Below are 19690 nucleotides of genomic sequence, written 5' to 3'. Positions count from 1 at the left end.
TTTTTATCTACTTCCTTTTTTAAATAGTGGCGTCACATTGGCTGTTTTCCAATCTGTGGGAACCACCCCAGAGTCCAGTGAATTTTGGTAAATAATTACTGGTGCATTTGCTATTTCCTTCATCACCTCTTTTAGTACCCTGGGATGCATTTCATCAGGGCCAGGAGACTTGTCTACCTGTAGCCCCATTAGCTTACCCAGCACTGCCTCCTTAGTGATAATGATAGTTTCTAGGTCCTCACCTGCTATAACCTTCTTGCCGTCAGTTTTCGGCATGTTATTTGTGTCTTCCACTGTGAAGACCGACACAAAATAACTGTCTAATGCCTTGGCTATTTCCTCATTCCCAGTTATTAAATTGGCCTTCTCATCCTCTAAAGGACCAATGTTTACCTTCGCCAATCTTTTACGATTTACATATTTATAGAAACTTTTGCTGCCTGTTTTTATATTCTGAGCCAGTTTACTCTAATAATCTATCTTTCTTTTCTTTATAACTTTTTTTGTGGTTTTCTGTTGGCCTTTAAAGATTTCCCAGTCTACTAGTTTCCCACTACTCTTTGCTTTTTTGTATGTGTTTTCTTTTCAGTCTGATACTTTCCTTTATTTCCTTAGACATCCATGGCTGACTATCTCTTTTACTACAGTTCTTCCTTATCACTGGAATATACTTCTGCTGAGCACTGTGAAAAATCGTTTTGAAAGTCCTCCACTGTTCCTCAATTGATCCACCATAAAGTTTTTGTCCCCATTCTACCTTAGGTAACTCCTCCCTAGTCCCATCATAGTCTCCTTTGTTTAAGCACAGGACATTGGTACTGGATTTAACCTTCTCACGTTCCATCTGTATTTTAAATTCAACCATACTGTGATCGCTCCTTCCGAGAGGATCCCTAACTGTGAGATCATTAATTATTCCTGTCTCATTACACAGGACTAGATCTAGGATAGCTTGTTCCCTCATAGGTTCCATTACATATTGTTCAAGGAAATTATCGTGGATGCATTCTATGAACCCCTCCTCAAGGCTGCCATGACTGACCTGGTTTGACTAATCGATATGTAGATTAAAATCCCCCATGATAATTGCTGTATCACTTTTGCATGTATTAGCTATTTCTATGTTTATTGCCCACCCCACCACAATGTCATTATTTGGTGGCCTATAGACCACACCTATCAGTGACTTCTCCCTGCTATTCCTAATTTCCACCCAAATGGATTCAACCTTTTGTTCAGTAGAACTTATATCATCTCTCACTGCCGCCCTGATATCATCCTTAAAAATCACAGCAACACCACCTCCCTTACCTTCCTGTCTGTCCTTCCGAACAGTTTGATACCCCTGGATATTTAACTCCCAGTCATGACCATCCTGCAACCATGTCTCTGTAATGGCCACTAAATCATACCCATTTGCCATGATTTGCGCCGTCAACTCATCCACCTTGTTTCGAATGCTCCGAGCATTCAGATAAAGTGCCCTTACGCCAGTTTTTGCACCTTCTTTTTGAGTCCTATCACCTCCATTACTAACAGCTCTTGAGTTCTCCTTCCCTTTAACTTATTTCCTAATTTTCAATGGAGTTGAAGCTTCCTCGTCACCTGCTAACCAGCTGTTTTGCCTTCCATTAATTGTTATACTCCCTGTACGCTCACTCCTCTCTTCCCCCCTACTTACTAGTTTAAAGTCCTATTGACCACCCTATTTACCCTTTTCGCCAGAACACTGGACCCGACCCTGTTCAGGTGGAGTCCATCCCAGCGGTACAGATCCCTCCTGTCCCAGAACTGATGCCAGTGCCCCATGAAAAGGAAACCCTCTTTCCCACACCACTCTTTTAGCCACGTGTTTACTTCCCTGATCCTCGCCTCCCTATGCCAATTTGCACGTGGTTCGGGCAGCAATCCAGAGATTATGACCCTTGAAGACCTGTTTTTTAATTTTGTTCCTAGCTTTTCATAATCCCGAAACAGGTCTTTTTTCCTAGTCCTGCCTATGTTGTTGGTACCTATGTGGACCACAACAACTAGATCCTCCCTCTCCTTCTCTAGTATCCTCTCAAGCTGGCCAGAGATGTCTCGCACCCTGGCGCCGGGGAGGCAACACCCCATGTGGGACTCTCTATCCTGCTTGCAAAGGATACTGTCTATCCCCCTGATGATGGAATCCCCTACAACTACAATCTGTCCTTTAGCTCCCCCCTCTTGAATGGCTTCCTGAACCATGGTGCCATGGTCAGCATGGCTCATCCTTCCTGCAGCCCTGTTCCTCATCCACGCAGGGAGCAAATGCCTCATACCTGTGGGACAATGTCAAGGGCTGTGGCTCCTGTGTTCCTGCCTCACTCGCAGTCACACACTGCTGTCCATGCCCGGTGATCGAATTAACATTATTTAATCTACTAGGTGCCTCCTGGAACATAGCATCCAGGTATCCCTGCCCTTCCCGGATGTGCCGCAATGTTTGGAGTTCGGATTCCAGCTCATCAATTTTGAGCTGGAGCTCCTCAAGCAGCCAACACTTGCTGCAGATGTGATCACTGCCGTTCTCAATGGGATCAGCTAGCTCCCATTATCATATAGCTACAACACACCACCTGACCTGCTATCTCTACTTAGTTAATTATTTAAAATTAATTAGTTTTTTTATAGTTTCTTTTAGTAACTTTCTTTTTTAGTTACTTCCCAAATTTATTGGGTGAAAGATAACGGCTACCCAGCCGATCACTCGCGCCCGCTCTGGGACTCCTCCTCCACTGAACAACTGAAGGCCGCAGTCATGCAAGGTAAGACTTTTATAACGAAAGCTTACCTTCCCGGCTGCCCTCGCGCTCTCTCCCGGACTCTCACCGCTGAAAACAAGAAGGCCGCTGCTGCACGAGGTAAGTTTTTATACAGGGAAGAAAACAACCTTACCTTCCCATCGGCAGTTTAGGTCTCTACATGTTGGAGTTTAGAATGATGAGAAGAGGTCTAATTGAGATATATAAAATGCTAGAGGGAATTGATAAAGTAGACATAGAGTAGATGTTTTGTCTTGTGGGACAGTGTGGAGCGAGAGATCATAGTCTTAGGCTGAGGATTGGCACATTTAAAACAGCTGAGGAATTACTTCTCTCAAAGGGTCGTGCATTTGTGGAACTCACAACCCTCGAGTACGGTAGACGTCGGGACACTAAATAAATTTGAGGAGGATTTAGATGGATTTTTAATTAGTAGTGGGTTAAAGGGTTATCAGGAGCGGGCAGGAAAGTGCAATTGAGGCTGAGATAAGATCAGCCAAGAATGTATTAAATGGCAGAGCAGGCATAAGGGGCTGAATTGCCTACTCCTGCTTCCAGTTCTTATTACAAACAAAATCATAAATTGCTGGAAAGTATCAGCAGGTCAGGCAGCATCTGTGGAGAGAAAACAGAGTTAATGTTTTGGGTCCAGTGACCCTTCTTCAGAACCCATTCTGAACCTGAAACATTAACCCTCCTTTCTCTCCACAGGTGCAAATTTCTGATTTTGTTTCTGATTTCCAACATCTGCACTTCTTTGGGTTTTTTTCCCTAGTTCTTATTGTTGACTTTGGGATAATTGAACAGTTAAATTTTGAGATTCTCCATCTTGTAGGCTGATGGAAGTTGCTTTGTCCAGAATCTTTCTTTAAATTGGTTTGCAGCACTCGGAGTGGAATTTCTAGTGGGAGTTCGTCAAATTGCTAACTAGCCGATTTCTAGTGCACAGAGTGAGAGACAGTCTTTATCTGTAACATAGGGGGACCAGGGGATAACTTTTGACTGTGACCTTCATGGCATGCTAACGTTCAAACACAGGCTGATGCACATGGGAGCATACAAATTTGCTACTCCACTCCAATGGAGTTGAAACTGGCACTTGAACTTTGTGTTTATGTTTTCTTTAAAGGGAGAAGCACAAAATATGTCTGCATTTTGGTTCAAAATCCGTAGGGGATGGCTTTCTGTTAAACAATGATTTGTCATCCCCTCCTTATTTTTGTAACCACAAGACATCACTTTCAAGTCTGATGTAACTTGCCTTTTCCCCCTTTGAAATGCAGTTGTTTGAACTTCCCTTCACATCCATTAGTGTGAAGTTCCTTCAGACCCTTTTTTCACATAGCTATTTAATTCACATTTGCAGCCATTTTTGGCAGTGTCTGTCCTGTTTTCATGAAAAAAAAACACGTTTTGGAATCACCAGTTAAAAATGTCTACAGTACTTCAGTGTTCTGACCCATAGTCATGACACTCTGTCCTGAATTATGAAGCTGTATATCTCAACTCTTAGCCTCTTGTACGATATATTAGGTTTTAAGCAATAGAGAAACTTTATCCTGGAAATTATATTCTGGTCATTTATGTAAAATAATCCATTTGGTGGTTTACGACTTTGCTTCATCTAGCTGCATTTTCCATCCTTTTAGCGTGATATTTGTAAAGGAAAACATAGATGGGAAAAAAAATCACAGAAGCCAATATGTTATAAAGCAGAGGTTGACATCCCCCTCCGAGAATTAAAACCAAAACACCCAAAGAAGTACCGAAGCACCTTGCCTATCATCTATGAAAGGAGTGTGAAAAGTGGTGTAACCTTTCAACAACTCCTAGTGGTCAAATAAAATAAATTCCTGACACTCACTTTACAATCAACAATGAACAATTTATTTACCTAACTGTAACAGTGAACAAATTAACTAAACTATTAACAAACCAAATAAACCCATTCTAACTACTAACTATTTCCCGAATAAAACAAGATTCTAATAGTATGATGTTCCAATAAATGCAAGTACCGCTGATATGAAAAAAAAGTAGTATTTAGTCTGTCTAAATTACAGCCAGGATACCTGTCTCCCGAAATGTTCTGTGCCTTCTCTGTTGATTTTACTGTCAGGAATGCCTTCTCTGTTGATCCTTCTGTTAGGAATATTCACTAGTTGTGCTGTTGGTACTGTTGTTATTTAGATGGTGCTTTCTCTAAGATAGAGAGGGGTCAGTGAGAGCCAGCGATTCTGTCTGGAGAGCTGAGGACTGATAACTCTGACAGATAGCAGTTAGCTCTCTGGAGTTTTGTCCAACTGTCCTCATCTTTTATACCCTTGATGACATCAGTTTCTTACAATAGGATTGGTCCTATGTTGTCAAAAACATCAGATTTAAATTTAATTCGTTTTTGGTATCTAAGTGTCTGGTTCAATTGATTGGCTAAATTCAAAACTTGTTGTCTTGGTAAAAACTGCTGCTTTGCCTGCTAACTGTGTGGTCTTTTGACACAAATATTTCAATTCGGGTGCTATCTGTGTACTTGCAAACTCGCAGACTTTTTAAAAAAATCTCTAAGCGTAGAAAAAGCACATCATCTTTTAAGGGGACCACGCAATGCTCCCCCCCCCCCCCCCCCCCCCCCCCCACCCCCCCCCCCCCCCCCACAGACACCAAATTCTAACTTCCTGCCTCCTAATCCACAAGTACTCTACCCAACTTTGCAACATCTTCCCCCCTTAAGGAAAAAATGAACCATCATTTCTTTCCTTTTCCTCCCTTTCTTTTAAAACCTTAACTACATATTATTAGATCCGTAGCTCATTAATCTGGAGTTACAAATTTTATACTAATTCTACGTATATGTACAACATTGAACACCACTGTTTCTATCTCATATACATTTTATTCTTTTAAATCCATGATAAAGCATCTGTGATAATATTTTCACAACCCGCAACATATTCAGTCTGTAAATTAAGTACTTGTATCATGAGACTCCAACAAAATAATCTGGTGTTCCTATCCTTAAATCTTTCCAGAAATGTGAAAGAATTGTGCTCGGAATACACAATCATCTCTGATTGTTTGCAATGTAAACATTAAAATATTGTAAGGGCATTACCAAACTCAGTAACTCTTTTTCAATGGTTGAATATTTTTTCTCATGGATATTGAGATTTTTTGAAAAATACCTGATTGGCCTTTCACTTCCACAATCATCCTCCTGTAACAACACAGCTCCTACACCTACATCGCTCACATCAACAGCGACTTTAAAGGGTTTCAAAAAAATTGACATGGCTAGAACTGGTGCGGTGGTTAACACTGTTTTCAAATGCTTCCTGGCATTGTTCTGTCCATTGAAATTTTGTGTTCTTTTTTAACAAATCTGTCAACGGTGCCACCACACTAAAGTTTGGTACAAATTTGCTGTAGAATCAGTTCAATCCTAAAAATTGTAGCATTTCCTTCTTCAAAGATGGTCTTAGAAATTCCTCGATGGCCTTCGTCTTTGCATTCCTCTGTGTCATCTGTCTGTATCCAATGTTGTGCCCTAAGAATGTCACTTATGGCATCACAAATTCTGGTTTTGCCAAGTTTATGACCAACTTTGCCTTCCATAGTCTCTCAAAGAGCTCTGCCAAATGAGCCTTCCACGAATGGCCAATGGTCACTAAGTCACTATATAGATGGCACAATTAGTCAATCCTGCAACAACTCTGTTCCTAAGCCTTTGAAAAGTGGCTGGTGCATTTTTCATTCCAAAGGGCATTACTTTAAATTGATATAGCCCATTTAGAGTTACAAAAGCATAAATTTCTTTTGCTCTCTCTGACAAAGGTACTTGCCAGTAACCACGAAATAAGTCCAATTTTGCGATGTAAATAGTTGGTCCTACTTTTTCCACAGAGTCCTCCAGCTTTGGAATTGGGTATGAGTCACATTTGGTCACAGCATTGATCTTCCAGTAATCTACACAGAATTATTGAGTACCATCAGGTTTGGGAATCAACACGATTGGCGAACTCCGCTCGCTTTGACTTGGCTCTATGATGTCTTCTTGGAGCATTGCTTCCACTTTCTTCTGAACCTGCGCTGCTTTGAGAGGATTAAGCCTGTTAGGGGTGTTGTTTTATCAGAACAGCATTCCCTGCGTCAACCTTAGGTTCTACGGTGTTAGTCCTCTTCATTCTGTTTCTACATATGTCCTTATAGCACTGCAACAAGTCTTTCAATTCAGTTCTCTGTTTCTGGGACAGAAAGCTCCCTACCCTATCCCATTCTTTAAGGACTTCCTCATTGTTCAATTTATTCTGAGGCACATCAAAATCCAAATCATCTGGATTTAATTCCTCATTCTGAGGAACTAATACCTGTTTCTCCAGTTTCCTTTCCCTATCAATAGTAAGGTTTCAGCATGTTAACATGACATACCCAATAATTTTTTTTCTTATCTGGCATCTTTACCAGATAATTCACCTGACTTAACTTCTTCTCAATCTGCTAGGGACCACTAAACCTTGCTTTGAAGGGATTTCCTACCAGTGGTAACAGTACCAATACTGACAACACAATCTAGTGAACTTCCACCCATTTCTAATCTGCACTAACCTGCCAAGGTCTCCATTTCTGCCTTAAGATTTTATCCTTAAGGCAATAACATTCTGGAATATGTTTTGATTCCTTTTTAGAGTAGGCTTTATGATATAAATCATTTATCATCACATCTTTTGGTTGTAACTCCATTAATCTTTCAGAACGAAACACATCTGCCTGATCCTCTATGTGCTTAGGTTTTTCCTTTACCAACTCATCAAACAGAGTGTCAGCTAACTGGACCTCAACTCCTCCATCTTTTTCTTTTGTTTTTCCTTCTTGTTTTAATTTATGGCTGTGGGATCTTGTCACCACACAGTCTGGAAAAGTTCCAGGCTAATTTTCTTTTAACTCCTCAGTTCTCTGGTTTTCTTTTGGCTGTTCCACTACAATGGGCATCACTCCCACCTGTGATCCAGCTATTTCGTTTCCAAGAATAAACTGTATTCCTGGAATGGCCAATTCTTCCATCACTCCCACTATTACTTCCCCAGTCTTGTTTGGGCTTTCTAGCCTTATCTTACACAAGGAACACTAATTCTCTCTCCATTTATTCCACAGATTACCACTGTCTTGGGCAATATTTCAGATGGATTGCAAATATTTTCAACTCTTACTAGTAGGTACTGACTAGTTCCCATATCTCTCAATATTTTAACTTCTTTACCTACTCTCCCCCTGTTCTACCTGAGTAAACCTTACACACACAGGTCAAGTCTTTGAAAAGATTGGGCAGTATCTTACTATTCAGTCCATGACTAGGCTATGCACTCTCCTGCAGCTCCCAGACCTCTCTCAGGATTGCCTTCACTACGTCAACTAATCCCACTGGTTTAGCCTCTTTTACCATATCCTTTTTCTCAGTGTCTCTCTTAAACCATTAGCACTGTGACTTTCTGTGTCCCACCTTATTGCAGTGAAAACACCTGAGGCCTTTCACCTCTTTTCCACCTCCAAAGGTTTCTTTTTTCACTTGTGGTAAACTGTTTCCAGTGTGATCTACTTTTTGTTTTTCATTGAAGGATCTCCCTCTCTCCCAATTTCTATCCCTCATGAAATGAAATTGCTGTCAGAAGCTAGATTTCGATTTATGCACGAATGCATATTCGTTCACCATTTCTGGAGTTCTTCTTGCTGTTCTAACTTTCTGTTCCTCAACGTGAGTTCCTATCACTTCTGGAAGTGAGTTTTTAAACTCTTCCAGCAGAATAATATGTCTAAGATCCTCATATGTCTTTTCTATTTTTAATGCTGTCATCCATCTGTTGAAGTTGCTCTGTGTTTGATTCTTTCAAACTCAATATAAGTCTGACTCCTTCCTTTCTTACATTTCTGAACCATTGTCTGTATTCTTCTGGTACCAATTCATTGGCAATCAAAATAGCCTGTTTAACATCTTCAAAATCTCTTAACATCTCATCTGACAGCACTGCAAACACCTCACTAACCCTGCCTACCGACTTAGTCTGAATTAAAATTACCCATATAGTTTCTGACCAGTTCATCTGTTTAGCCAATTTCTCAACACCCGTCTGAGACCTAAAATCGAACACTCAAAGAGGAGTACCTTGCTCTATAATCTGTAAAAGGAGTGTGAAATGTGATGTGACCTGATTTTCACTAACTCCTAGTGATTAAATAAAATGAATCCCCGAGACTCACTTTATAATCAAAAGTAACAATTTATTTAACTAACCATAACAGGGAACAAATTAACTAAACTATTAACAAACCAAATAAATCCCTTCTAACTACTGACTATTCCCGAATAAAAGATTCTAATAATGTGTTGTTCCAATAAAAGAAGCCCCACTTCTACAAAAAAATTTAGTCTTTTGAAATTACAGCCTGGTTATGTGTCTTCCGGAATGTTCCCTGTCTATTGTTCTGTAAAGAATGCCTTCGCTGTCGATTCTTCTGTTAGGAATATTCACTAGTTGTGCCATTGGTACTGTTGTTATTTAGATGGTGCTTTCTCTAAGACATAGAATAGTCCGTGAGAGCGATTCTGTCTTGACAGCTGAGGGCTGTTAAATCTGGCAGATGCCCCAGGCCAACATACTACAGACATTCCCTTGTACCTAGACCAACACACTGTAGAATATTCTCATGTACACAGACTAATCCACTGCAGAATGTTCCCGTGATAGAATATTCCCCTGTGTGCAGACCAATACATTGCAGAATATTTCCTTTTACTCAGTAGAAACCCAGATCAGCAGATTGGGATATTCTTTTCTACCAGCACATTGTGGAATTTTCCCATGTGCACAGAAGACACAATGGAAAATAATAATACTTTGCTTTAGTCTCTTCGAAGTTTTGATTGGTCATCTTAAGGGATATGTCTTTTGGTGGCTTTATTTGACAGATGTGTGGTGTATAGAGGATTGAAGCATTTGGCATATACATGACCACCGACTATTATGGGGGAATTGGTGGAAAGAGAAAACAGAAAAAGGGGAGAGGTGAACAACAGCTTTCTCTTGCTGGAGAGACTGATTCCATGAGGGATGGAATGAGATTGATGGGGGGAAGAGGATGGTGTTGAATAGTTGGAAGGAAATATGATGTGGTGTATGTGATATGATAATAAACATGTAAATAAGAAGGCAAGGAAAAAATTTTAAACAGCAAAGTGAAATGAAGTATCTTAGAACTGACTTTTGGCTTCATATTACATTAGGCTCTGACATATTGTTCCATGATTTGTATCCAAATAAATTAATATTAGTTTTCTGTTTCAGGATGGATTTTAATCCATAACATATCCCTCGTTACATCTGTTATGGCTTTGGTTAGCACATTGACATCATTTGTTGCATGCTGTTTCATAATCTTCTTCGCCCTGAAGTTTTACAAAGGTAATCAATGATTTTTTATGTACTCTATTCCTGCACAAGCTTCTGAAGGTGAAAACATTCTTAAAGCTCATCAACTTGTTAATGTTCTGTGAAATCAATCTCACATTTATTTGTTTTTTATTTGTAGTTCACAAGCAACACATGGAGCTCACTGCTGTTTTTATGCTTTTCCAAATGCTCTCTTTTTCCTTTCTGTTGATTGCAGCTGTGTTCTGTATCATTGATTCGGGTAAGTGTTTAATTTGCATCTAAGTTAACACACTTGCCACATTTCTATTTCATTCAGCATATATGAAATGGGAAGTCTGAAGACTGAAATAAATGATTTTTCCTGAAACCCACATTCTTGTTGCCCAATAGGGGAAACACAATAATTTGCTCTTGTGTAGCTGTTTATCAGGTTCTGAGGGCATCCTAAAGCATATAGTGCACTCTGTGGATACATACCATCAATACCACCAACTGCCGACACCTCTACACTCTGGATACATAGACAAATCTCAACCAAACCACCCATTTTCTTCCTTTCTTGTCCTGAAGAACATGTACCCATGGAACATTTAACATCCAGTCCTTCCCTTCCTTCAGCCAAGTTTCTATTATTGCCACAAGATCATAATTCCACATGGCAATCTGTGCCTGACTCAGTAGTCTTAATTACTATACTACATGCATTTACAAATGAGCAGTGTAGCCCTGATTTAAAATGTTTAAATTTCTCCTTTAGTATGACTCCACCTATTGATTTACTACTGTCTATTTTTGTACTATCTGTGTCTCTCAGGTATGTTTTGCACTCTGGTATTGCCTCAAATATTCTCTCCTTTCCAACACCCCTTTGGCATTAGTTTAAAGCTCACCCAGCAGTATTAGCAGAATGCCCATAAAAAACTCAGTCCCAGCTCTGTCCATGTGCAACCTGTCTGGCTTGTACAAGTGCCATCTACCCCGGAGCTAGTCATAAAATCATCGGACACGAGCAAAAGTAGGCCATTCAGGCCATCAATACTGCTGTGCCATTCACTGGGATAATGGCTGATCTGATACTCTTCACCTCCACTTCCCTGCTTTTACCCCATAACCCTTGATTTCCTTACTGACTAAAAATTGCTCTTATCTCAGGCTCATATAGACTTCACATCCCAGCTTCTACAGCACTTTATTGTAAAGAATTCCATAGACTGACTACCCTAACTGTCCTTCTCATGTCTATCCTAGCTAGGCAACTCCTTACTCTTGAGATTATGCCCTCTGATCCTAGCCTCTCCCACAATGGGAATCTCCACATTTACCCTGTCAAGCCTCTGAAGAATTTTCTATGTTTCAATCAGGTTACCTCTCATTCTTCTAAACAGGCCATTCAGCCCATCAAGTCCACACCAACCCTCTGAAGAGGATCCCACACAGACCCACCACCCCCATCTAACCCTACATTTCCCATGGCCAATACACCTAACTTGCACATCTTTGGACTGTGTGAGGAAACCAGAACACCTGGAGAAAAGCCTCGCAAACACGGGGGGAATGGTCAAACTCCGCACCGATAGTCGCCCGAGGGTGGAATCAAACCTGGGTGTCTGGTGCTGTGAGGCAGCAGAGCTAACCACTGAGCCACCGTGCCAGCCTAACTTCTTTAGATTTTTTCATCCAAAGTACTGACGACTCCTGTTGAACCATCAAGTCTTACAAACTTTGCTGCCTCTATTATTCTTGCCAATGTGTATAACCTCACATTTTCCCATATTGTATTCCATTTGCCAAGTTTTTGGCCATTCATTTAAACTGTCTATACCCTTCTGTAGACTTCTTGTGCCATCTCACATTTCCAAATATTTTCGTCATCTGCAAACCTGGCTACAGTACATTCACTTTCAGCATCCAAGTTATTAATATATACTGTAAATAACTGTGCTCCCAGCACTGTTCTATGAGGCACGCCACCAGTTAAAGGTTTCTACCTTTATCTCATTTCTGTGTTTAGTATCAGTTAACCAATCTTCTCACCATGTGAATATGGGCTCTTACTTAGTAGGCTAACATAAAATGGCTTCTGGAAGTCCAAACATACTACTTGTAATGCTCCCCCTTTGACTATTGTGTGTGTTACCTTCACAGAGAATTCTAATAAATTTATCAGGCATAATAGAAACATAGAACAGTACAGCACAGTATAGGCCCTTCGGCCCATGACCTATTATCCTGCTAAGATCAATTTACCCTGCATACCCTACATTTTACTATCCTCCATGTGCCTATCCAAAGAGTCACTTAAAAGTCTCCAAATTATCTGACTCCACTACCACTGCCGGCAGCGCATTCCACATGCCCACCACTCTCTGTGTGAAGAGCCTACCTCTGATATCTCCCCTATACCTTCTTCCAATCACCTTAAAATTATGCCCCCTCATAATAGTCATTTCCGCCCTGGGAAAAAATCTGACTATCCACTCTATCTATGCTTCTCATCATCTTGTACAACTCTATCAAGTCACCTCTCATCTTTCTTCGCTCCAATGAGAAAAGCCCTTGCTCCCTCAACCTTTCCTCATAAGACCTGCCTTCCAGTCCAGGCAGCATCCTGGTAAATGTCCTCTACACCTTCTCTAAAGCTTCCACATCTTTCCTAAGAGGTGACCGGAACTGAACACAATATTCCAAGTGTGGTCTAACCAGAGTTTTATAGAGCTGCAGCATAACCTCACGGTTCTTAAACTCAATTCCCCTGCTGATAAAAGCCAACACACCATACGCCTTCTTCACAACCCTATCAACTTGTGTAGAAACTTTGAGGGATCTATGGACGTGGACCCCAAGATCCCTTTGTTCCTCCACACTGCCGAGAATCCTGTCATTAACCCTGTATTCTGCATTCAAATTCGACCTTCCAAAATGAATCACTTCACACTTTCCTGGGTTGAATTCCATCTGCCACTTCTTTGCCCAGCTCTGCATCCTGGCAATGTCCCGTTGCAACCTACAACAGCCCTCCACACTATCCACAACTCCACCAACCTTTGTGTCATCAGCAGACTTACTAACCCACCCTTCCACTTCATCATCCAAGTCATTTATAAAGATCACAAAGAGCAGAGGTCCTAGAACAGATCCCTGCAGAACACCACTGGTCACTGAGCTCCAGGCTGAAAACTTCCCATCTACTACCACCGTATGGTTTCTATTGGACAGCCAGTTTTGTATCCAGACAGCCAAGTTTCCCTGAATCCCATGCCTCCTTACTTTCTGAATGAGCCTACCATGTGGAACCTTATCAAATGCTTTGCTAAAATCCATATACACCACATCCACTGCTCTACCTTCATCAATGTGTTTTGTCACATCCTCAAAGAATTCAGTAAGGCTTGTGAGGCATGACCTGCCCCTCATAAAGCCATGCTGACTATTTCTAATCAAACTGTGCTTTTCCAAATAATCATAAATATTATCTCTCAATATCCCCTCCAATAATTTGCCCACCACAGAAGTAAGACTGACCGGTCTGTAATTTCCAGGATTATCCCTATTCCCTTTCTTGAACAAGGAAATGACATTTGCCACCCTCCAATCTTCTGGTACTACTCCAGTGGACAGTGAGGGCCCAAAGATCATTGCCAAAGGGACAGCAGTCTCTTCCCTCGCTTTCCGTAGAAACCTTGGGCATATCCTGTCTGGCCCAGGGGACTTGTCTATCCGCATGTTTTTCAAAATTTCTAGCATGTCCTCCTTCCTAGCATCAACCTGTTCGAGCATATCTGCCTGTTTCATACTGTCCTCACAAATGTCAAAGTCCCTCTCTCTGGTGAATACTGAAGCAAAGTATTCATTAAGGACCTCCCCTACCTCCTCTGACTCCATGCACAAGTTCCTTCCACTATCCCTGATTGACCCTACCCTCACTCTGGCCAGCCTCTCGTTCCTCACATAAGCATAGAATGCTTTAGGGTTTCCTTGTTCCTACCCGCCAAGATGTTCTCATACCGCCTTCTAGCTCTCCTAAATCCATTCTTCAGTTCCTTCCTGGCTAACTTGTAGACTTCTAGAGCCCTGTCCGATCCTTTCTTCCTCAACCTTAAGTTAGCTTCCTTTTTCCTCTTGACTAATTTTCCCCTTCGTGAAGCTATGTTGACTCTGTCTTATTATATTAAGAATTTTTGATTGATCTGTCATTAATCCTTTTCATAGACTCTAATATTATCTCATTAACAGACGTTAAGCTAACTGGTCTGCAGTTAGCTGTTTCTTGTTTCCTTCCCTTTTTGAATAAAGACATTACATTGGTGGTTTTCCAGTCCTTTGACATTTTTCCAGAATCTAAGGATTCTTGGAAGACTACCACCAGTGCATCCACTATCTCTGTGGCTACTTCATTTAAAATCCTAAGATGCATCCCATCAGGTCCAAGGACTTAATCAATCTTTAGCTCATTAGTTCCTCTCATTCTTTTTCTACTGTAATAGTTATTGTGTTTATTTCCTTGCCCTTTGAATATTTAATAATTTTAGAATCCTATTAGTGAAGACTGCATAGTATTTACTGAACTGCTAATTCCGGTTTCCTCATTATTGTTTCCCCAGCCTTATTCTGTAAACGGCCTATGTTCACTTTGGCCTCTTTTTATACATTTAAAGAAGTTCTTTCTGTCCATCTTGATATTATTGCAACCTAACCTTCAAAGTTTTCTTCCCCTTTTTTGAGGTGTCTTTTGTTAGATTTTAAATCTTTACCAATCCACTGTTGTACCATTAATCTTGGCCATATAGTATGTTTATCTTTCAATTTGTTGCTATCCTCAAGTTTTATGGCTTGTCATAACTGGCTTAACCCCTTCCTAGAATCCTTCTTTCCTACTGGAATAGATCTTTGTTATGAGCCGTGAATTATTTTCTTAAACGTCTGTCATTGCCAGTATCTAGTATCCAAGGTATTTGAAGCCATCCCTCTCACAACAACTTTCTAGCCTGTTATTAATTTGTCTTATCTTCCTACTACTGTACTCACTAGTGCTTGAAGTAATCTAGAGATTACTACTTTCGAGGTCCTGTTTGCTAACTTTTTTTACCCAGCTTCTTAATTCAGACTACAAGTCTGCATCTCTTTCCTGCCTGTATCAGTGGGACCTCAAATTCCTGCTGATTACTTTCCCCAGATGAATATCCTGCACCTCCCGTTCGACATCCTTGAGTCTGGGACCAGGAAGGCAGCGTAACTTTCTGGAGTCACATTTCCAGCTACAGAAATGCCTACCTGTTCCCATAACTAATGAACTATTGCTCTTCTACTCTTCATATTTTCCTCCTTTACCTCTGGCACACCATTGGTACGACAAACTTGGTGCTTGCTGCACTTCTCTGAGGAGCCATACATAGTTCTCACCAGTATCCAGAATGGAAAAATTATTATTCAGCTGTACTTGTCTGGTTCTCTTGAACTAACCGGTGTTCACTCATTCCCTATTTAACTGCATGCCTCTAACCTGTGGTGTGACCAGCTTTTTGAATTGACTATCTGTGGTTCTTAACTTCACAGATGCATTATAGTGACTCCAACTGCCACTTGAGTTCCAAAACCCAGAGCTCAAGCTAGTTTTGCAGCTGATAACACTTACTTCATGTGTTTAGTTAAATCACGTAAAATATCCATTGTTCTCTAAATGCCACAAGTTGTACACTGCATATAGATGAGCTGATCTGCCATACATCAAGCTTACTTTTTACTATTTGCTGTAACTGAAGATTAGTGATTAATGAGATTGCAGTTCTGTGATGTCACTCTATAATATTTTTTAAAACTTGTCCTTCTTGTATTGCTTTTCAAATCCTGGACTCCCGGAGGCTGACAAAGATAGATAAAAATGAGGAAAATGAAAGAAAAGCACCTCCCTCCCCTCCTCGAAGCTCACCAAATTCTCAATAATCCACTCTGTCCCGTTGCCATTTGTGAAGTGCAGTTAACTTCTCATGTTCACACCACTGAGATCCAAATGATTGAAATTATTGGCAGCTACAGAACTGGTTTAGGTGAAGTATTTAATTAGCTGATCTCATCTTCCTCCAGCAGAGAGTTTGATGAGTCCTGCCCTAACCTGTAAGAAAGAGATTATGTTTTAAACTTCAAAAACACTCTCTTTATCATCAAACTGTCAGTAATCCATTTTGTCTTATTGCACTCTTTGCACTGCAGGTAACATTTAGAGACTTCCTTTGGCAGACTCAAGCAATATAACTCCACCACAACCACTCTTGCTTACCCAGCTACCAAATGGTGCTAACAGAACCCTGGCCTGTTTTTTTTTTCGTATTTGAACTTAATGATTTCCACCAATGCCAATCCTCGCAATACTGTTGAATTCCAGTTGATCTCAATCACAGAAGACACTAATATTTGTACTGAGTATCACATAGAGTCATAGAATAATACAGTATGGAAACAGGCCCTTCGGCCTAAAGTGGTCCATGCTGACCCATAGTGCCCAATCAGGTAGTTCCAATTGCCCGCATTTGGTCCATATCCCTCTAAACCCTTCCCATCCATGTACCTAAATGTTTTTTTAAATGTTGCTATTATGCCTGCCTCAACCACTTTCTCTGGCAATCCATTCCATGTACGCACCACTCTCCGCATGAAGAAGTCGCCGCTTAGGTCCTCCTTAAATCTTTCTCCTCTCACTTTAAACCTATGCTGTCTAGTTTTCAATTCCCCATCGCTGGGAAAAAGACTATATGTGTTCAACCTATCTGTGCCCCTCATGATTTTATACACCTCAATAAGGTCACCCCTCATTCTCCTATGTTCCAAGGAATAAAGCCCTGTCCTGGCCAACCCCTCCCTATAACTCAGGCCTACTAGTCCTGGCAACATCCTCGTAAATCTTCTTTGCACACTTTCCAGTTTAACTATGTCTTTCCTATAACAGAGTGACCAAAACTGTACATAATACTCCAAGTGCAGCCTCACCAACGACTTATACAACTGTGACATAATGTCCCAACTCCTATACTCGATGCTTTGATTGATGAAGGCCAGCACGCTAAATGCCTTCTTCGTCATCCTATTTACCTGTGACTTGACTTTCAAGAACTATGTAATTGTACTCCCAGGTCCCTCTGTTCCACAACACTCCTCAGGACCTTACCATTTACTGTATAAGTCCTACCTTGGTTTGACTTTGCAAAGTGCAACATCTCACACTTATCTGTATTGAATTGCATTTGCCAATCCTCAGCCTACTTCCCCATCTGATTAAGATCCCTCTGGAATTTTTGATAACCTTCCTCGCTAGCAACGATACCTCCTAATTTTGTATAATCTGCAAACTTACTAATCATACCTTCTAAATTCATTTTATTAATGTAAATAACAAATTATGTAAATAACATCACAATGTATTTATCCATTAATGTAGAATTTGATATTGATTGGCATTTAAAAATGTCATGTAGGCCTCAATGGTAACAGTTGAAAGTTGCAAATGTTATTCTGTGATAAGTTTTCGTTTGAAGACACATAGTCATATTATTACATAGTTAGATGCGTTGGATAATCTAAGTTGATTGAAAGAGGCAGATGGAACCTCTACTTAATACCTTCCCTGAAAATGGAATATCCCATTGAAGAGTCATCCTCAATTATATGTTCAGATCCCAGGCTGGGTCTTGAACTCACAAACATCTGACTCTGAAATAAGTCGGGACTTGAAGTTAATCATGAAGATTAATAATTAATATCCTGTTGTAAGTCCACTCGATATACTCTTAATTTCACACACTCCGTTTTCTTTACCAGTTTATCCCAAATCATACAGAATTATTGAAGGTGTTGGATTTTTCCTCATCTCAGGAACAATCGTTTATATTGTCTACTTGTATCTGCAACCTGAAAATCTATTGAAACGTTCCTTTTTGGTAAAAAAGGGTGAGTTTAAATGACAATATTTCATTTGTAGGTTTTTCTTCCTGATATTCTCCCTGTCTCTCTCTCTCTCTGATCAACTCAGATGTAATGCCTGAATATCCTGTTCGTGAAATTCTGTTGAGATTAGAAGTGAAATTGACCATTCCTAAATATACTGACATAGATTAAGGACTGGCTAACATATAGAAAACAGTGAATATAAATAAATAGATCATTTCACATTAGCAGACTGTGACTAGTGGAGTACTGCAAGAATTAGTACTTGCACCACAACTATTCACAGTATATCTCAATGATTTGGATGTGGTGACCAGATGTAATATTTCTAGGTTTATAAATGTTGTAAAGCTAGGTGAGAATGTGTGTTTTGAGGAAGGTACCATGCAATAGCAAACAGATTTGCTCAGAATTAGTAAGCGGGCAAGAACATGGCAAATGAAATACGAATATTATAAAGTTGAGGTCCTCCATCTGGTAGGAGGAACAGAAGTGTCGAATATTTTTTAAATGTTAAGAAATTAGAAGTTGCTGATGTACAAAGGAACTCAAGTGTCCTTGTCAGTAGGTCACTGAAGACTAACAGGCAGGTGCAACAAGTAATTAGGAAAGCTAATGGTATGTTTGTCATTAATGCAAGAGGTTTTGATCACGAGTAGTGAAGTCATGTTTCCACTGAATAGAAACCGAAAGAATTGCAGGTCCTGTAAATCAGAAACAAAAACAGAAATTGCTGGAAAAGCTCAGCAGATCTGGCAACATCTGTGAAGAGAAATCAGAGTTAATGTTTTGGGTCACCAGACCTGAAACATTAACTCTGAATTCTTTGCACAGATGCTGCCAGACCTGCTGAGTTTTTCCAGTAATTTCTGTTTTTGATCCACTTAATAGAACCTTGGTTAGCCTGCACCTGGAGTAGTGTGTATGGATTTGGTCCCTTACCATGGAAAAGATGCCATAGAGATGTTTATCTAGTTTGTTACTGAATGGTGAGACTGAAAAGAGATTGGGGAAACTGGGTCTGCATTTTCTACACTTTTGAAGTAATGAGAAGTGATCTCACTTGAAACCTGTGAAATACTGGAAGGGATTGACTGAGTGGATGCAGTAGGATGTTTTCCTTGGTGGGGAGTCTAGAAACAGGGTACACAGTTTCAAAAATAGAGGTGAACAATAAGGACTGTAACTAGTGATTGAGGTCCTGATTTCGAATCCCACCATGGCAGATGGTGGAAAATTAATTCAATTTAAAAAATGGAATTAAAAGTTCAGTGGAACCAGTAGTTTTGTTGTAAAATCCATATGGGTTCATTAAAGTCCTGTGGGGAAGGAAACTGCCATCCCTACCTGGTGCTGCTGATGTGTGACTCCAAATCCAGCAGTGTAGTTGTCTCATAACTTTTCTATGAAGGGGCCTTTATTTGTATTGACTGTGTAAAAGGAAAAAATAGGGATGAAATCACATGGACCACCTGGCCCTTCCTGATGGGCCTACGGACAGCAATGGATTGCAGCAGTTCAAGAAGGAAGCTCACCACTACCTTCTCA

At 40.4% G+C, this 19690-nt stretch overlaps 1 protein-coding gene across 3 annotated transcripts in view; it reads left to right on the top strand.

The window, feature by feature from the left end:
* Positions 1-19690, top strand: part of LOC125487247 — a 106470-nt gene that overhangs the window by 37456 nt on the left and 49324 nt on the right. For all 3 annotated transcript variants that reach the window (XM_048617932.1, XM_048617936.1, XM_048617926.1), the window contains exons 2-4: positions 10121-10237; positions 10365-10466; positions 18017-18145. In XM_048617932.1, the coding sequence (XP_048473889.1) occupies positions 10121-10237; positions 10365-10466; positions 18017-18145 (348 nt within the window). The remainder of the gene's footprint in view (positions 1-10120; positions 10238-10364; positions 10467-18016; positions 18146-19690) is intronic.

Source organism: Rhincodon typus, chromosome 2, assembly GCF_021869965.1.
Source record: "Rhincodon typus isolate 14 chromosome 2, sRhiTyp1.1, whole genome shotgun sequence".
Classification (NCBI taxonomy): Eukaryota; Metazoa; Chordata; class Chondrichthyes; order Orectolobiformes; family Rhincodontidae; genus Rhincodon; species Rhincodon typus.
The sequence above is the reverse complement of the archived record's forward strand: the minus strand, read 5'-3'. Positions and strand labels throughout refer to the sequence as shown.